The sequence below is a fragment of the Paroedura picta genome, chromosome 2 (assembly GCF_049243985.1).
Source record: "Paroedura picta isolate Pp20150507F chromosome 2, Ppicta_v3.0, whole genome shotgun sequence".
In the NCBI taxonomy this organism is placed as follows: domain Eukaryota; kingdom Metazoa; phylum Chordata; class Lepidosauria; order Squamata; family Gekkonidae; genus Paroedura; species Paroedura picta.
In genome coordinates this window covers 30,872,956-30,889,789 of record NC_135370.1, presented here as the reverse complement: position 1 = coordinate 30,889,789, position 16,834 = coordinate 30,872,956, and the positions used below count along the sequence as shown (strand labels likewise).

Here is a 16,834-nt window from a genome sequence, read left to right as displayed (position 1 = left end):
TTTTTCCCTGTAGCTGAGGATCAGAAAACTACCTGAGCAGTTGATAAATATTTAGCTGTGGTGACTGCAGGTAAGAGGGATGGATCTTGATCTGTTCAAGATCTTTGAGTCATAAGAGTGGTAAGATAAATAACAAAGATCAGGAACATAAGAAAAATTGTGCTCCTGACTCTGTATGTGTGTATAGTAGGCTTTCATGAAACCCTGGAGTTACTTGAGGACCCAGGAAGGGTTTTCCAAATGGGTAAGAGTTAATTTCTTATATATATATATATTTTAAAATTTATTAAATGTTTCTCAGGTGCTATAACTATATATGGACATGTCAACTAAGGTGACCAGATTTTAACACTGGTAAAGCAGGACACCATTGACCAGGGGAGGGGGGGTTCTTGATTAAAAATTTGGTCTATATGGAGCAACAAAAAGTTTTATAGAACGCATAGAGCGCAAAAATAGTATTGTAATATATATTTTTTACTTTCAACATAAGTACAATTTGCCAGCTACCCCGAGATGTCCCTCCAAAAGTGGGATAATCTGGTCACCTTAATGTCGACCCACCCCCTCCTCCCAAAATGGCCAGCGATGGGCCTGGAAGGGGTGGGAAGGAGAGGGGCCCCCGATGGGTGTGTATACAACTAAGCTTCCCAACCATATTATGCATGATTATGCCACTTCTGGGGTTTCTTGAAGCCTGAAGAATGTTTCAGGGGGTTCTCAATATTAAACAAGTTGAGAAAGGCTGGTATACAGTGTTACTTGGTGGTATTATGCACTTACCAATCTTCACTGAAGTCAGCTCACTGACCCTATTAAATTACCCCTTTTTAAAATGCTCCGATTTATGCATGTGTGCTGATACTGCAGGTTTATTTACCATACCATACTAGAACATAGTAAACATTTATGCATTTGAAATATTTAGGCTGACAAATCTTCAAGTGGGAGGGGAACTTCCTCCATTGTTCTGAGAGATCACTGGTCAGCAGCAATGTCACCTCACTGCCACTCTGCCACATGCTGCTGGAAGAGCCTCATAGTAATTGTAGTTCATGGGCTTTCCATTCAGCTACTAGTGCATGATAGCACAGGGGAACAGAGAAAAAAAAACGCAGTAATGTTTATGCGTGCCAAAAAAAAAAGCATCCTTGGAACTGTGTTAAAGGAAAAGTTGTAGCAAAGCAATTTTACAATACTTCAAGAAAAAGAATTGGAAAAGGCGGATTTGCTGCTATGAGGAGTGAGTAATATACAGAATCAAAAATATAACAGTGGGGCTTGGATGTCTAAAACGGTGCCACGTGTAGAAACCAGAAAAACGACGTAGTTTTTGCAGAGTATATGGAAGGTTTTCCCCAGTGCATAATACCCCCAGGAGTCCTGCTGATTGAGAGAGAAATGGGACATAACCATTTCAATAGATTTAATAAAAATAGTGCATATGTGCATTGGTGCTCTGCCCATAAGAAACAAACATATACGGACAGGAAGCAAGCGAAGTACCCTTGATCCCATTTCTCCTTTACATCTGTTTACCTTGTACATTTTAGTATCATTCCAACGTGAGCATCTTAATACTTTTTTTTGTTTGCATTTGATCAATCAGTTTGATCTATTCAGCCACCCTAATATATCACCCAGATCTCCCATTCTGTTCCCTCCCTATTGCCTCTTTCTTCCCTATCTTCAAAAAAATCCAATGTATTTACCTGTACCAAAAGGACAAAAGCAATTTCTGTTGTACTCCCAGGAATTGCTCTTGATGCAGTATGATGATGATGTTAGCCATTCAGTTGAATTCTCTTGGAGAACCAATGGCTCAGCTGTCTCCACAACTTCTGATCTTGCACCACTTCTTTTAGTCGTATAATACTCTGGCCGGTGTCCATTTTGATTGTTCTTTGCCAATCCTAGCATAATTGCTCTTTTTATACAGAATAACAACAAAGAAACCATTTCAAATAGTCTGTATCATATTCAGTGAACTACTGAAGTGACTTGCATTTCCTTCCCTGCCTCCTTTTGTTATCTTTAATTAACTTCCTGGATTGTCATATTTATTATACTTAAAAAAAATAACACTGGCAATAAAACTTCCCCCAAAGTTTGCAATTCCATTTGTGTTTTTTTTGCTCGCAAACAAACATTTTACTATTTTTCCTTGTTATTTTATTAAAAAGTCATGCCTTTAAAAATACACATATATTTTATTCTTTACAGATTTGTTTTTGGAAATTACCCTTGTTTCCCCTTGAAGACACACACTGGGTTAGGTCCCATGGATTTGTGCTGCTATGGAAGGCATTTTCCTCCAGTGGAAGAAATCTTTTTCTGATGCAAGACACACGGAACAATGTCAGGGGACGTTTCCCTCTGCTAAAGTGCCTTTGCAAGCAGGACGGAGCCAAAGGATCTAACCCACCGTGTTGGTCGGCATCCAAGTCACCTTTACAAAGCAAAGTAGGAGGAGTCAAGGGATGGGCCAAAACAATAATATATTAGTCAACAGAAGAGACAATTATGTTTTATAAATACCTTTTGAAAATCTTCTGTACATTATTGCATTAGGGAGCCACAATTTCATGTGGCATAGTTATATAGGAAAGAAGTTTAAAAATGGAAAAAAATATATTTTAATATATATATATATTTATATATGTATATTTATGAATAAATACACAGGCCCATCATCTCAGTAAACAAATGGGCGCAATCTGAGATAAACATATAAATGACGAAGCTGACTTCTGTAATGGTGGGTCAGTGACCCCCGCGAAAAGGAGGAGGGGGGGGAAACAAAAACAAAATAAGTTAAACGAAATTAGCAAACAAGTCGTAATGTTTACTATTTGATATATGGCTTTCTATTCTGAAATCCTTCTAAACAAACGTTAAATTAAATGACATTTATAAAACGTTGTTGTAAAAAAAAAAAAAGAGAGAGAAAAGCTTCAAGGTTTGTTCTGCTCCCAAACATTTACACAGCAACTAAAACAGTTCAAATCAGACGAGAGATAAAATCTCAAGTACTACACAAGATACACTAGTACTGAGGCCTAAAACATTACACAACTCCTTATCAACAGGAGCACGCAGGAAGCCAGAAGCTGCAATCCGGTACATGAGATGTTACCAGTAATTTAAAAGCACTGGGATTATTCATCCGCCCACCCTCCCAGTCTAGGTTAGTTCCACGCCAGAAATCTATCCAGCTGGTTTCCAGAGCCTGTGAACATCAACACGGGGGAGGAAGATCCCGGTTTTCAAGTCCGTCAGGAAAATATTCCACATTCCTTGTGTACAATGCAGGTCATGCGTCCGTGTTAAGAAGCAGACGTGGGAACCCTTGACGTGTTTTGTGCACAATCACATATTCCGTAAACTTTGATCTGAGTTGCTTAAAAAACCAAAACCAAACCCCCAGCAACAAGCCTATGTTGTCCAGTGAAGAAGACCCGTCAACAAAGAATTCCAGATCCTGTTTTCTGGGAAGCAAAGCAAATGTGTTGGTTTCAAGATTCAGCAGCTTAATAATAGGGAACCCTTGTTTGCCTTCTACCTTGTTCTCACATCTGGATGGCCGTCGTTGCATGTTGCCCATTCAGATGTCAGTAGGGTGTGAAAAGAATGGAGGTTGGCGTAGCTCGGATGGGGCCGTGCCCTGCCCTTAGGAGAGCAGTGGGTATCGCTGGTGCCTGGAACAAAGCAGCAGAAGGGCGAGGAGGAAGAGACAAAGTTGTCGATACTGCAGCAGCAAGAGGAGACGAAAGGAACGCTGGTGCCAGGGGCTTAATGAGATCTTTCTGGAATGCAAGTTTTGCCTATGCAGATGGAGAAATAAAAACAGCATGGATATTTTCCCACTTTGTATGGTTTTGCAAAACATTTTCTCGTGGATAAAAGGGTTGGATCCTACGATTTGACTGTAGAAGGAAATGGTTTTGATTCTTTCTTCTTCTCCAGAGTAGCCTCCTGACCCATGAAACTATAATGCCAGGCACATCCCATGACCCAGGAATAAACTTTCCCAGGGTCGGGAATAGCAGCTGGTGGGAGGGGAAAGCTGAGAAGATCTTTATGGAGACCTCACATGGTGCCATCATTGGATCCAACCCCAAAGTTTTCAGTCTTTTAAAGATTATTGCATCTGTACAGGTGGAGTGAAAATTCTCCACATGGCTAAGACACCTCACTTTAGAATCACTGATCAAAGTGTAATAAGCATTTTTCCATTAATCTTAATATTTTAGAGCAGCCTTTCTCACCTTTTTTGCTGCTGAGAAACCTCTGAAACATACTTCAGGGTTTGAGAAACCTCGGAAGTGGCACAATTGTTTGGAATATGGTTGGGAAGCATAGCTTTCAGGCCCTTCCACGCCCTACCCTTTCACACCACCTCCGGGACCATCATTGTGGGGATTGACATGACCATATATGGTTACATCACCCAATAAATGTTTAACAAATTTTAAAAAATATATTAAAAATTAACTAACTCCCACCCATTCAGGGAACCCTTCCGGGGCCATCAAGAAACCCTGGTTGAGAAAGCCTGATCTAGAGTAAGTCAGTATGGTTACATATTGTATGGATTAGACATACTGAAAAGAAGAGTGGAAAAGATGATCTAAAAGACAGTAAGCCTGGCATTATGGGTACACTTTCCTACAGTAGTCTGTTCCCCAACTCCAATATGGATACAGTTAGGACTGGCTGTCGATCTCCCAGTCTTACAATTTATAGGCAGAGAGATCAGCCTCCCTGAAGAAAATGGCTGCTTTGTAGAACAGACTTTATGGCATTATACCTTACTGAGGTCCATCCCCTCCCCAAATTTTCCTACCCAGGCTCTACATCTCCAAATCTCCAGGAATTTCCCACACTGGATTTGGCAACTCTAGGCAATTCTGAAGACCATTTCTTTCTATTTTTTTATGTCACAGGTGTACTCTTGGCAGTCTGGGTCTACAGCTAGAAGAAGAAGAAGAAAAAGAAGAATGCTTTAGGATGCTTAGGGCTGATCCTGCGTTGAGCAGGGGGTTGGACTAGATGGCCTGTATGGCCCCTTCCAACTCTATGATTCTATGATTCTAAGAAGAAGAAGAGTTGGTTCTTATATGCCGCTTTTCCCTACACGAAGGAGGCTCAAAGCGGCTTACAGTCCCCTTCCCTTTCCTCTCCCCACAACAGACACCCTGTGAGGGAGGTGAGGCTGAGAGAGCCCTGATATTACTGCTCGGTCAGAACAGTTTTATCAGTGCCGTGGCGAGCCCAAGGTCACCCTGCTGGCTGCATGTGGGGGAATGCAGAATTGAACCCGACATGCCAGATTAGAAGTCCACACTCCTAACCACTACACCAAACTGGCTCAAAACCACAATACAAGAGGTATTAAAGCAAAGCAACTGAGGGGAAAAAATGTCCACTGCTTATCCTAGAATGGCTTGACCTACGAAGCTAAACTGACTCCAAATGTGAACTACAATACAAATACTGTAAACACTTATGCACCACGGTGCACTTCTAGGCCAGGACTGAGTTTCAAATAGAACCTTTTTTCAAGCACTGGGAGATCACACAGGTGTTCACATTAGGCAGAAATACTCAACTGCTCATGAAATAAATCTCTACCCCAAAGAAATTCCGAGTGCAAGGAAGAAAAAAGACCTGTCCTACAGCCAATTACATTCAAAATTAAATAAAGACAATCCAAAATGGCAGGCAGCATAAAGGAGGAGGTACTGTCTGCCATGGTCTGTGGCCACACTGAAATGAAACTGATGGATGTGATATTTCGGAGGAACCCAATGGGTTCCTCCTTAGAGACACCTCATTTGAATTAACTCAGTCACACACGCTGGCCATAATCGCCTGCATGCTTCCCTGGTTTCCTTGTTGTCCCCCTGTAACGCAGCTGTAAAAGCCAACCACCTTGACAATCAACGTTTCTCAAATTACGGCCGCTGCAATTAAGTACCATCCAGTACATAACTGCCTGGAAAAACCAGAGCTACAAATTCCTACTCTTGGCAGCAGGTAATCCGTTTTCACTGATGGGACGTTTTGAGAAAGATATTCCAAAGTTCTGCTGCATCTTAAAAGCAGATAAGGAAAGCCATCTTGTGTGCTTCTAAGACAGACACAATGGACTTCTCTCCTCAATCTCACCTAGTTTCCCTCCTAACTTCAGCCCCTGTTGGACATGCACCTTAGCCTTTGCAGGTCTCATGATCCCGAGAGTAACCTTTTTGGTGGAGACCTTTAGGAGCCAACCTATTGCTTGTATGTCGATACCAATTATGAGACTCAACCAGATTCTACACTAAAATATGCACCTTTAGCTTTCCCACCATGAAACCGATACATTAATACAGAAGATCTAGAGGAGTTGGCATTTGTACCCTGCTTTTCACTACCCAAGGAAGTCTCAATGCAGTTTACAATACTGACAGAGCGGTTCCTCCATGGAACAGGCTTCCTCGGGAGGTGGTGGGTTCTCCTTCTTTGGAAGTTTTTAGGCAGAGGCTGGATGGCCATCTGACAGAAATGCTGATTCTATTAATTTAGGAAGATTGTAAGTGGGTGGGGCAGAAGGGATTGTGTTGGTGCTTGGTTCTTGTGGCCCTTTTCTGTATTCTACAGGGGGGTGGATTAGATGGCTCTTGAGATCCATTCCAACTCTATGATTCTAATCGCATTCCTATCCTCTCCCCACAAGAGACACCCTGTGAGGTAGGTGGAGCTGAGAGAGCTCCGAGAAACAGCTCTAACAGGGCTGTGACTAGCCCCCGGGGTCAGCAAACTGGCTGCACGTGGAGCAGTGGGGAATCAAACCCGGCTTGCCAGATCAGAGGCTGCCACTCTTCAACCACCACATCAAACTGGCTCGAAAAAGCCTGAAGAGAATGCCTCTGTAAGGGGAAGGAATATATTCTGTGCTGAATCATGTGCTGTCCTGACCTGGATGATCCAAGCTAGCCAGCCTGATCTTGTCGGGTCTTTAGCTCCATTTAGTCAGATCCTAGCAGCTAATCCAGGCTGGATTGGAGATCACCAAGGAAGCCAAGGGTTGCTATGCAGGGGCAGTCAATGACAGTGCCCTTCTGTTCATCGCTGTGTCTTGAAAATTTATTTATTTTATTTATTAGGCGACTTCTATGCTGCCCCCTCACAACTGATTGCCTCAGAGAGGCAAACAACGCAGACTGGATTAAACAATCAGCATAAAAACACACATTTCCATTAGAAGTCCCTTTAAAAATCTTTAAACTATAGAACAAATTAATATAAAATAGATTAAACCACTGGCCCCTGTGGGGGAGAGGAGTGGGGTGGGGGATGAGGGAGGCCCTAAGCAGATGTCATCATAGTTCGATTCTGCTGGCCTCAACCATACGCTTGGCGGAAGAACTCCGTCTTGCAGGCCCAGCGGAACTATTGAGACCTCCGTCAGGGTCCTGATTTCCCAAGGGGAGCTGGCCCTGTTTCCTGCTTCGTGAAATGAGTTCCCCTCATTACAAAACCAAGTGAATCCTGAGGGACTGCCAAAAGTCAGCTGCAACTCACTCAGTGGCTTGAAAGCTGCAGTGGGCTCTTAATGATGTTGTATCTCTTTCCCCCAGCCAGCTTGGTCTCCTCTGGGCAAACTCTCTTCCTTGAGCTACTGTGCCTCATGTTGAGAGAACGAGAAGGCACAAGGGAAAGCCCTTCCCATAACACCACATATATGTAAAGGCTGGCTAAGATTCAGTAGTGGTGGGGAACGACATCCCTACATGCTCAGAGGTACTCTGGTCATTCACAAGGTCACAGTTACATATTAATTGTAGCATCTTACAATCTTACATACATGTGTTCGATAGGGCAGTGAACAGGGGAGACGGTATTCACATGGCTCTTTTGGCTCTATGTAAGTGCTCCTCAACTTTTTTGAGACTGTGGATACCTTTAGAATTCTGACACCGTGTGGTGGGACACAAAATGGCTGCTGCAGAAGGCGGAGCCTACCATACAATGGCTGCCACATGTTTCCTCCAGTCAGAGTGAAGATCCTTGTGCTGTGGTGACACCTGTTGCCAAACCTTTAAAAAAAATCTGCACAGCCAATCAAACTTCCACAGACCAATCAGAAGCCATGTTGAACAAAAACCTCCATTGGCCCTGCCCACTTTCTAAAAAGCCTTCACGGGCAACAGGAAAGGCAATGATGGACACGACATTGGGAACTCTGGCTGTACGTCCTCTGCTGAGCGAGTACTACTAAACAATACTTACTGCCAAAATACTTGGACTACGCTGCAGTTTGTTGTAAGGACTGTATTTCGGTTTTGTAGGCTTCCCTGCAACTCTGTCTTTGTGTCTTCTGCTGGAAATGTGCTGAAAATTAAAACAAGATGTTGAGTTTTAAAAGACACCCTCATTGGAAGAGGAGTAATCCCTTAGCTTTCTTTCTGGACAGATCAATCGGTCTTTGTATAAGGTTTGATGACTCATTGCAAACAGGATCAAACTGAAAAGTAGAGCCTCAGTGTTTAATTCAGAATATTTTAATTGAACTATTTATAAAATCTACATATTGCATGCCCTGACCTGGGGGGGGGACGACACAAAGGGAGGGCTTCTGGAGTTCTGGCCCCTATGATGGATCTCTTCATTGTACCCTGTTTTTTGCCTCTGTGTGACTAAGAGTATTGGACTGGATGGGCCATTGACCTGGTCCAACACAGTTTCTCTTATGTTCTTAGCTCCATCTTGTCAGATCTCAAAAGTTAAGCAGGATTGGCCCTGGTTAGTATTTGGATGGGAGACCACCAATTAACTCCAGGATTGTGAAACCTCTGAACATCTCTTGCTTTGAAAAGACGTGGGATATGCTGAGAACACGAAGACCATTTCTGCACTGGGAACTTCACTGCTCCAGCTCCTGTGTGAGAGCAAAAATCTGGTGTGAACAAGGTACACTGGGCCAAATGCTCTCCCGTGCAGGAGCAGGAAGAGACGGGGCAACCTGCCCCAGCTCAAACTCCAACCTGCAACCTAGTGTGAAGCCTCCAGTGCAGAAATGGTCGAGGTCATAGTTACCATTACTTCCATGAGCCGGTAACAGTACAATGCCCACATTACTATTTCAGATGTCATAATTCCTTGTGGGAACAACCCAGTGATGTAGAACTGATATTAGCAAATTCTGACTAAACATTTTCGAGACCTACAATTCAGGAATCTCGATCAAATAACAGCTCTTCACATGCAAAGGGAGTTAAGCATTAGAAGAAAAGAGCAGACATGGCCCAAACTCAACAAGAACTCATGGCCAAGGAACCTGGAAATGGTTATACTAAAGCAATCATTTCCCTTAAGGGCTCAAACATACCTGCTTAAGTTGAATCTCTGAATTGACATGGACATCACAGATCTCACAATGAAACGTTTTGTTCTGCAACCCCGAGCCCTTCGTGCCGTTTGGAGTCTTCAGCCTGGATCCGGGCCTAGGGTAAGATTTAATTGGGCCAGCTCCATTCCGAGCTTCCACCATCGTCTTGTGCTTGGAACCTGACAAACCGTTTTGTAAAAGAATCAAAAGACCACTGTGGTGAGAAGCAGAAACTCTCTCGATATTGTGAGATATTTACATGATTTCCATCCTTCTCTGGCTTTTCTGCCAAGAGGAAATAAGTTTTCAGTGCATTCAAGCCCCATTCTAGTATTTTATCAACACCTTTTTTCAAAAACTGTAGGAAGCTTTGTGACTTTTTTCTCAACCAGGGTTTTGTGAAACCCTGGGATTTCTTGACGGCCTTGGAAGGGTTTTTCTGAATGGGTGAAAGATAATTAATGGTTATACATTTTTAAAAATTTGTTAAACATTTATTGGGTGACATAACCATATATGGGCATGTCAAACTGCCCTCTCCTCCCAAAATGGCCAACGATGGGCCTGGAGGGGCTAGAAGGGGAGGGGCCTTTGGGTGGGCGTGTACACAGCTATGCTTCCCAACCATATTCTGCAACAATCATGCCACTTCTGGGGTTTCTCGAAGCCTGAAGAACGTTTCAGGGATTTCTCAATGCTAAAAAAGTTCTGAAAGGCTGCTTTGTGAACATCCAAGGACAGCTCTCACAGTCCGCCAGTTTGGAGTTCCTGGCACAGGAGGAAGAAAGCAATTTAAAAAAATGTGACAAAATGCTTATCCAGGAAAGAGAGGTGTCGTTCCCTAATTTATTCCTTCTTGATCTAAGTGCTATTTTTCTCCCTTTGTATCGAAACACAAAAGAGAAGGATAAGTATTAGAGAACGGTGTTTTCCCAGCAGTACATATTGAACTATGAGAGATCACTTAGCATTTAACGCTGAAAATATAATTAACGTGTCGTGGGAAGCAAAAGGGAAGTCCAAATACCACTTCTGTTGTGAAGTGATAAGGATAAAGCTCACTGCACTAAAAAAGACTTGCACGTCCGTGGTGCAGAAAAATTCATCTGAGAAGCTGAGACATAGTGACCGTTTCCGCACTGGAGGTTTCATGCCAGGCTGCAGGATGGAATTTTAGTTGTGGCAGGTTGCCCCACCTATTCCTGCACCCAGATGGGGGAGCATTTGGCCTGGTGAACCTTATCTGTCCCTGATTTGTGCTCCTGCATGGGAGCTGGGGCAGTGAAATTCCCAGTGCGTAAACAGTCAGTGTGAAACTATAGTTTAAGAGCAAACATGGGGATCCAAATTAACGTGTGAAGGGTGGAGAAGTGATTTTAGAAGGGAAAATCAGGGGACTAGTAGGAAGAGTTAACTTTCCCTCACCTGCTGATTCTTCCTATCTCCATTTCCCCATTTACCCCCAAAATGAGGTTTCATTCATGGTTGACTTTGCCTATGGTTTGTTTGTGAAAACAGGATTCAGCTTGGAGATGATCACTGGAGAGCTAGCGTGGTGTAGTGGTTCAGAGCGGCGGCTTCTAATCTGGCAAACCGGGGTTGATTACCCGTGCCTCCACGTACAGTCAGCTGGGTGACCTTGGGCTCATCACAGCCCTGTTAGAAGCTGTTCTCACACAGCAGTCCTGTCAGAGCTCTCTCAGCCCCACCTGTCTTACAAGGTATCTTTTGTGGGGAGAGCGAAGGGAAGGCGATTGGAAGCCACTTTGAAACTCCTTTCAGCAGTGAAAAGTGAGATATAAAACGCAATTTTTCTACTGGTAGATGCTCAGTGGTGGAGCATCTGCTTGGCATGCAGAAGGTTCCAGGTTCAATCCCTGGTATCTTCATGTCAAAACATACTGGCGGCATGAGATGTGAAAGCCCGCTGCCTGAGAGCCACTGCCAGTCTGAGTAAACAATACGGATCTTTATGAACGAGTATAAATCTGTTTCATGTTTTCACTCAAATCCTAGTTAGAAGTAGTAGTAGTAGTAGTAGTAGTAGTAGTAGTAATAGTAGTAGTAGTGTTGGTTCTCATATGCCATTTTTCTCTACCTGAAGGAGGCTCAAAGCGGCCTACAATCACCTTCCCTTTCCTCTCCCCACAACAGACACCCTGTGAGGTGGGTGAGGCTGAGAGAGCCCTGATATCACTGCCCGGTCAGAACAGCTTTATCAGTGCTGTGGCGAGCCCAAGGTCACCCAGCTGGCTGCACGTGGGGGAGTGCAAAATCGAACCCGGCTCGCCAGATTAGAAGTCCACACTCTTAACCACTACACCAAACTGGTTAACCTGAGCAAATGTTGTTGCTCTTTCTCATTGCTCTTTCCCTACTTCCATTACAGAGAAATAGCTGGTATTCCAGCTTGCTTTGCAGCATGAACAGTGCTAGAGTACAAGCTAAGATTAAACCAGGATTTCCAGGAGCAGTCTGTCACATGAAACCACAAACAAGACAAACCGCAGCCAATCAACCAACTTCAAATAACGATTGCAGATCCTACTTTGAAGTTAGTAGCGTGGCACCTACCAGGAAAGGCTTAAGGATTCGCAGGGCCCATAGCACCTATCCAAGTTTAAGAATTCACGGGGCCTTAGCAGAGTACAATTGTGGTGGGAGCAGCCAGACGGGAGATGGAGGAACACCCCGTAATAAAAAGGGGTGTCACTCTGTACGCCCTTAAAGAGGGGAAACGGGGCAGGAGAGAGGCTATGGTCCTAATCTACTGGGGAAGGCACTGCTTGGGGCCCCTGGAAGTGCGGGGACCGTAGCATGTGCTACATGGATAAATTGGCCCTGGCCCCCTACTCATAACAATCCTGGTAACCATGGTTAATTTAGTAAAACCCTGGTTTCATTTGATGTTGATTAACTGAGGCTGAGAAATGAAATTAGGTCTTGGGAGGAAAAATATTTGAGGATGGAGAAGAGAATGAAGTCCCCAAAGGACTACCCTTCTCCATTTATCTATTGAGTGACCTAAGCAAATACCTACTTAACTGGTGATCAGCAAACATGTGTTTGTGAAATATGACCCTTTTAATCTAATGTGTACTTCTGTCCTAGTAGTGTTTGTTTTAAACAAGCTTTGTTTATCTCATCTAAAAAAAAAATCACTACTCTCTTGACTCTTGCAAGCAGACTTTGTTGTCTGCAGAAATGAGGAGTAAAGAGCGCATGAAAAAGGACATTTTATAGAGCTTGTTCCCATTGTAAGAGGACAGAAAGAACATATGGCTCTTTATCGTCACTGCTTTATATAAAAACAATGACTCAAATACTCTTTAAGGAAAAAGATTCATGGGCGTAATTGTATTTCTTTTGCAGAAGCAAAAAACTGTATTTGTAACAGCATCTATTTTCTCAGTGTGTTTATAAAAAAAAAAAATCCTACACGAAATAGCAGGTGAGATTCCAACACTCATGAAGAAGCAGCAACACTCTGGGCTTAAGCCTTTGGTTACCTGCCTCATTCCATTCATGCATGACTTGACCATCTGATGAGCTGGGCAGTAGTCCATGAAAAATCACAATACATTTATTAATCTTCCAGGTACCACAGAACTCAATTCGGTTTGCTATGAGAGACAGCCATGACTTCCCCTTTCCAGAATAAAAGCTTCCCCACAAAACTTAATTTGCAGCAGCTCCTACAGTCACTTTGGCTGTATGGTTTACAGCGATTCGGATTCAAGTCCAGCCTCACCTTACAACAGGCTTTCTCTACCAGAGATTCATGGACCCTTGGGATTTCTTGATGGCCCTGGAAGGGTTTCTCCAACGGGTGGGAGTTAATGAAGTTTTTACATATTTAAAAAATCTGTTAAACATGTATCGGGTGATGTGACTATATATGGTCACGTGCCCCCACCAAACAGCCAATGATGAGCCTGGAGGGGGTGGGAAGGGGAGGGGCCCTGGGTGGGCGTGTCCACAGTTATGCTTCCCAACCATATTCTGCACCATGATGCCACTGCTGGGGTTTCTCGAAGCCTGAAGTATGTTTCAGGGGTTTCTCAATGGTAAAAAAAACTGAGATAGGTTGCCTTAGAGCAGGGGTAGTCAAACTGCGGCCCTCCAGATGTCCATGGACTACAATTCCCAGGAGCCCCTGCCAGCGAATGCTGGCAGGGGGCTCCTGGGAATTGTAGTCCATGGACATCTGGAGGGCCGCAGTTTGACTACCCCTGCCTTAGAGATTACCAAGTGTAACTGCAGCTGTAATCCTAAAATTACCTTCTTGGGAGTAAGTCCCATGGAATAAAATGGGACTTACTCCCAAGTAAACCTGCTGACAATTGCTGGCTGCACCCCAATGAGGCAAGAGACATTTTGGGATTGCCTTTCAGGAGATCAGTTCCTGATGCCCATTTAAAACATTATATACATCATCCTTTCTGAGTAGCACTGCTCCTTGTGATAAAGGCCATGTGTAAATGCTCCTTACATGCATGGCCCTACTGATATGCATGGCCCTACTAACAGGCCAGTGCTCCATATCTGTGGCAATAACAGTGAAAGCATGTGTATACTTCTTAGGAATGGGGAGAAACACAGAACAAAGTATTTTTTCAATGCCAACTGGCACATGGGATGTGTGTGTAGCTTTCCAGCATTTGACATTTAAAGCAAATCTAACAGGGTCGCCCTGAAATTTCATAGTGAAAACAGTACTCTGCGTTAGCATTACAACACAGGTTTTCCTCATGTCGGGGTAGAAGATGGCAGCTGAGAAGCTGAGAGATGCCATCCGTTTGGCCCGTATTCGTGGGAAAGGGCTTCACTAAGCTTCTAATAGATGTCTATTTCAATATAACCCGAAGATTAAAGCCTTTAATAAACAGCAGAATTCATGCTTCTTGTGTTGTCTTCAGGCAGGACTGTAGTAATTGCCGTTGTATACCGCAAATAAAGCGTCTGTTCTTTTTCGGTGAAATGCTGGAGACAAATAGATACCCGCACCACAGTAACTAAATGTCAATATATATTATAAGTGCGGTCCTCGCCCTCCCCCCTCCCAAAATACAATTATACATTTAGTTATTTCTGCTAGATCCTTACCCGTGTTATGGGCTTCTAGCTGTGAAAGGGAGTTCACCGCCACTTTGCATAATGAACAGTAAAGCAGTTTTTTGGCTTTCTCTTCTTCTGACTCGGGGACAACACTGGTCGTCCCGTTTGTGCTCTTGGAGGAAGTCGAGGGCGACGCTATTCCCACCGTGGCGGCCGACACGGAGCCAGATGGAGATATAACGGGGACCACTTGAACATTTGGAAGCTGACTTGAGCCATTCGCTTTCAGGTTTGCCCTGTCTCCTGAAAGAAAACCAGAATGTTAGGTTGCCATATTTTTTTCCCATTCAGTGATATCTTTCACATCCACTCTACCAAAGATTGGGGGGAATCTTGACACAGCTACTGATTCTGAGGCAAGAGCTCCTTTCTCCAGTTGAGTAATTTGTTCTTGCATCCTTCAAGGAAGAAGAAAGGATGAAGCAGAGACCCTGGATAACCAGAGGCTTTTCTTTACTTCAGGTTATGATCTGAAAAATTGGCCGGGTTAAATTACCCTGTTTTAGGCAGAGTTTGGTGGTGGTGGAAAGGGCCATAAGTTTGCAGATGTCTTATGGTGACCTTGTAGAGTTTTTAAGGCAGGAGATGAATAGAGATGGCTTGCCATTGCCTGCCTCCGCGTACCCACCCTGGATTTCCTTGGTGGCCTCCCATCCAAATCTACAGCCGACCCTGCTTAGCTTCTGAGACTAGGCCATACAGTTCAGGGCAAGAGTTTGACAGCCCTTGCATTTCACAACGATGACATGAAGAACAGAGCTCTATCCCTGATGATGTACAATAACCAGCACCTGTATTCCTTCTCCTGCAGAACAGACCTCAAAATACTAAAAGAAATGGAGAAAGAACTATCTCTTGAGAGAATGATTCTCAAGCAGACGGTTTTCAGTTGATTCTACTGCTGTGGCCAACAAAAGAGAATTACTTTCAGGAGGACTCCAGAAGCCAGGATTACTCTTCACTGTTTTCCATCGGTGGTAGCCAAACTGTGGCTCTCCAGATGTCCACAGACTACAATACCCACGAGCCCCTGCCAGCAGAGGCTGATGGGAATTGTAGTCCATTGACATCTGGAGAGCCACAATTTGACCACTCCTGTCCTACTCTCTCAGTGGAGAATAGTTTTACTGATACTCAATATGCCCAAACCCAAAACATTTACGCCCAAAATGAATTTTGGAAACATTGCCTATACTCACCAAATTTCAAGAAAACATGCCCTTTCTAAAACAATGAAATGAAATTAAAATGAATTGTTTGCACGATGTGATGGCTGAATCCCCGCTCCCATGATAGTTAATGTTTAGTCACTCATTACAAATTTCCTTTGCAAACCATCAGGGGGAAAAGATACCCCATCGTTTTAAAATTGGGTTTGCAAGGTCACTGTAGACCAGGTGATGCACAAGGACTTGCTTGTGCAAATGGTTTTTGGGGACCAAGCCACTGCTTTGTAAATGAAAGTAGTCATTAACAAAACCTCAGTTCAACTTTCAGCTACTGGAAAGGAAGGCGAGGCTAATGAGTTAAACCAATCAGGTTTTGAGGCTGCACCAACAGCGACTGGCTGCTTGGTTTGACGAAGGCGAGCCATGCCCTGTAGGTCTTAAAGGAGGAACTCTGTTAATTGTTTTGTTGGCAATTACGAACAATTTCAGGAGCAAGGGTGCCCAAGCAGAACATGCAGAGAAAATTCACATTTCTATCCCCGCTCCTGGCTCATCTTCACTGCTAGGGACTCAAAAGTTGAGTTGAACAATAAAAATAATGTAAAACTTGTTAATTATTTATTATGGTGCTTTTTCTGACGCACATGAGATTACACTCTGAGTACAGAACTTAATGATAGCAAAGAGTGGTGACTTTAGGGACATAGCATAGGAATTGGTCTCCAAAAAGGATAACATTTACACATTATAGATCCCACTAAACCAGGGGCTGGCAGGGGCTTCTGGGAATTGTAGTCCATGGACATCTGGAGGGCTGCAGTTTGACTACCCCTGTTATAGAGAGTTCTGTATAGATATATTTCTATATAGAGTGTATCATCATAATCTTGACCACTGAGGAAGACCCGGAAGGGTCGAAAGGCGTTTGGTCCTTGGTTCTATGTGATGTTAGTTCGGTATAGTTTTTAAGAAGTTTTTATTCTGTTTTTAAATGTGCACCATAATAAATAATTAACAAGTTTTACATTATTTTTATTGTTCAACTCAACTTTTGAGTTCCTACCTGTTAAGGTTGGGTTTTGTTCCTTTTTTTGGTTTAGCATCATCTTCACTGCTACCCATAAACAAAATGTGGCACAAATCAAAAGATTAAACATGGACAACAAGTTTG

At 43.4% G+C, this 16,834-nt stretch overlaps 1 protein-coding gene across 8 annotated transcripts in view; it reads right to left on the bottom strand.

Annotated features, from left to right (window-relative positions):
• Positions 1-1,348: 1,348 nt before the first annotated feature.
• ZNF385B (zinc finger protein 385B) overlaps positions 1,349-16,834 on the bottom strand; it is a 281,902-nt gene continuing 266,416 nt past the window's right edge. For 4 of the 8 annotated variants that reach the window (XM_077319559.1, XM_077319561.1, XM_077319560.1 and 1 more), the window contains exons 7-10: positions 14,483-14,737; positions 9,377-9,555; positions 8,278-8,379; positions 1,386-3,824 (exon numbers count right to left, since the gene is read on the bottom strand). In XM_077319559.1, coding sequence (XP_077175674.1) covers positions 3,612-3,824; positions 8,278-8,379; positions 9,377-9,555; positions 14,483-14,737 — 749 coding nt within the window. In that variant the 3' untranslated portion in view covers positions 1,386-3,611. Of the gene's footprint in view, positions 3,825-8,277; positions 8,380-9,376; positions 9,556-14,482; positions 14,738-16,834 lie in introns of all 8 variants that reach the window. The other 4 variants (XM_077319565.1, XM_077319566.1, XM_077319563.1 and 1 more) reach the window with 3 other exon arrangements.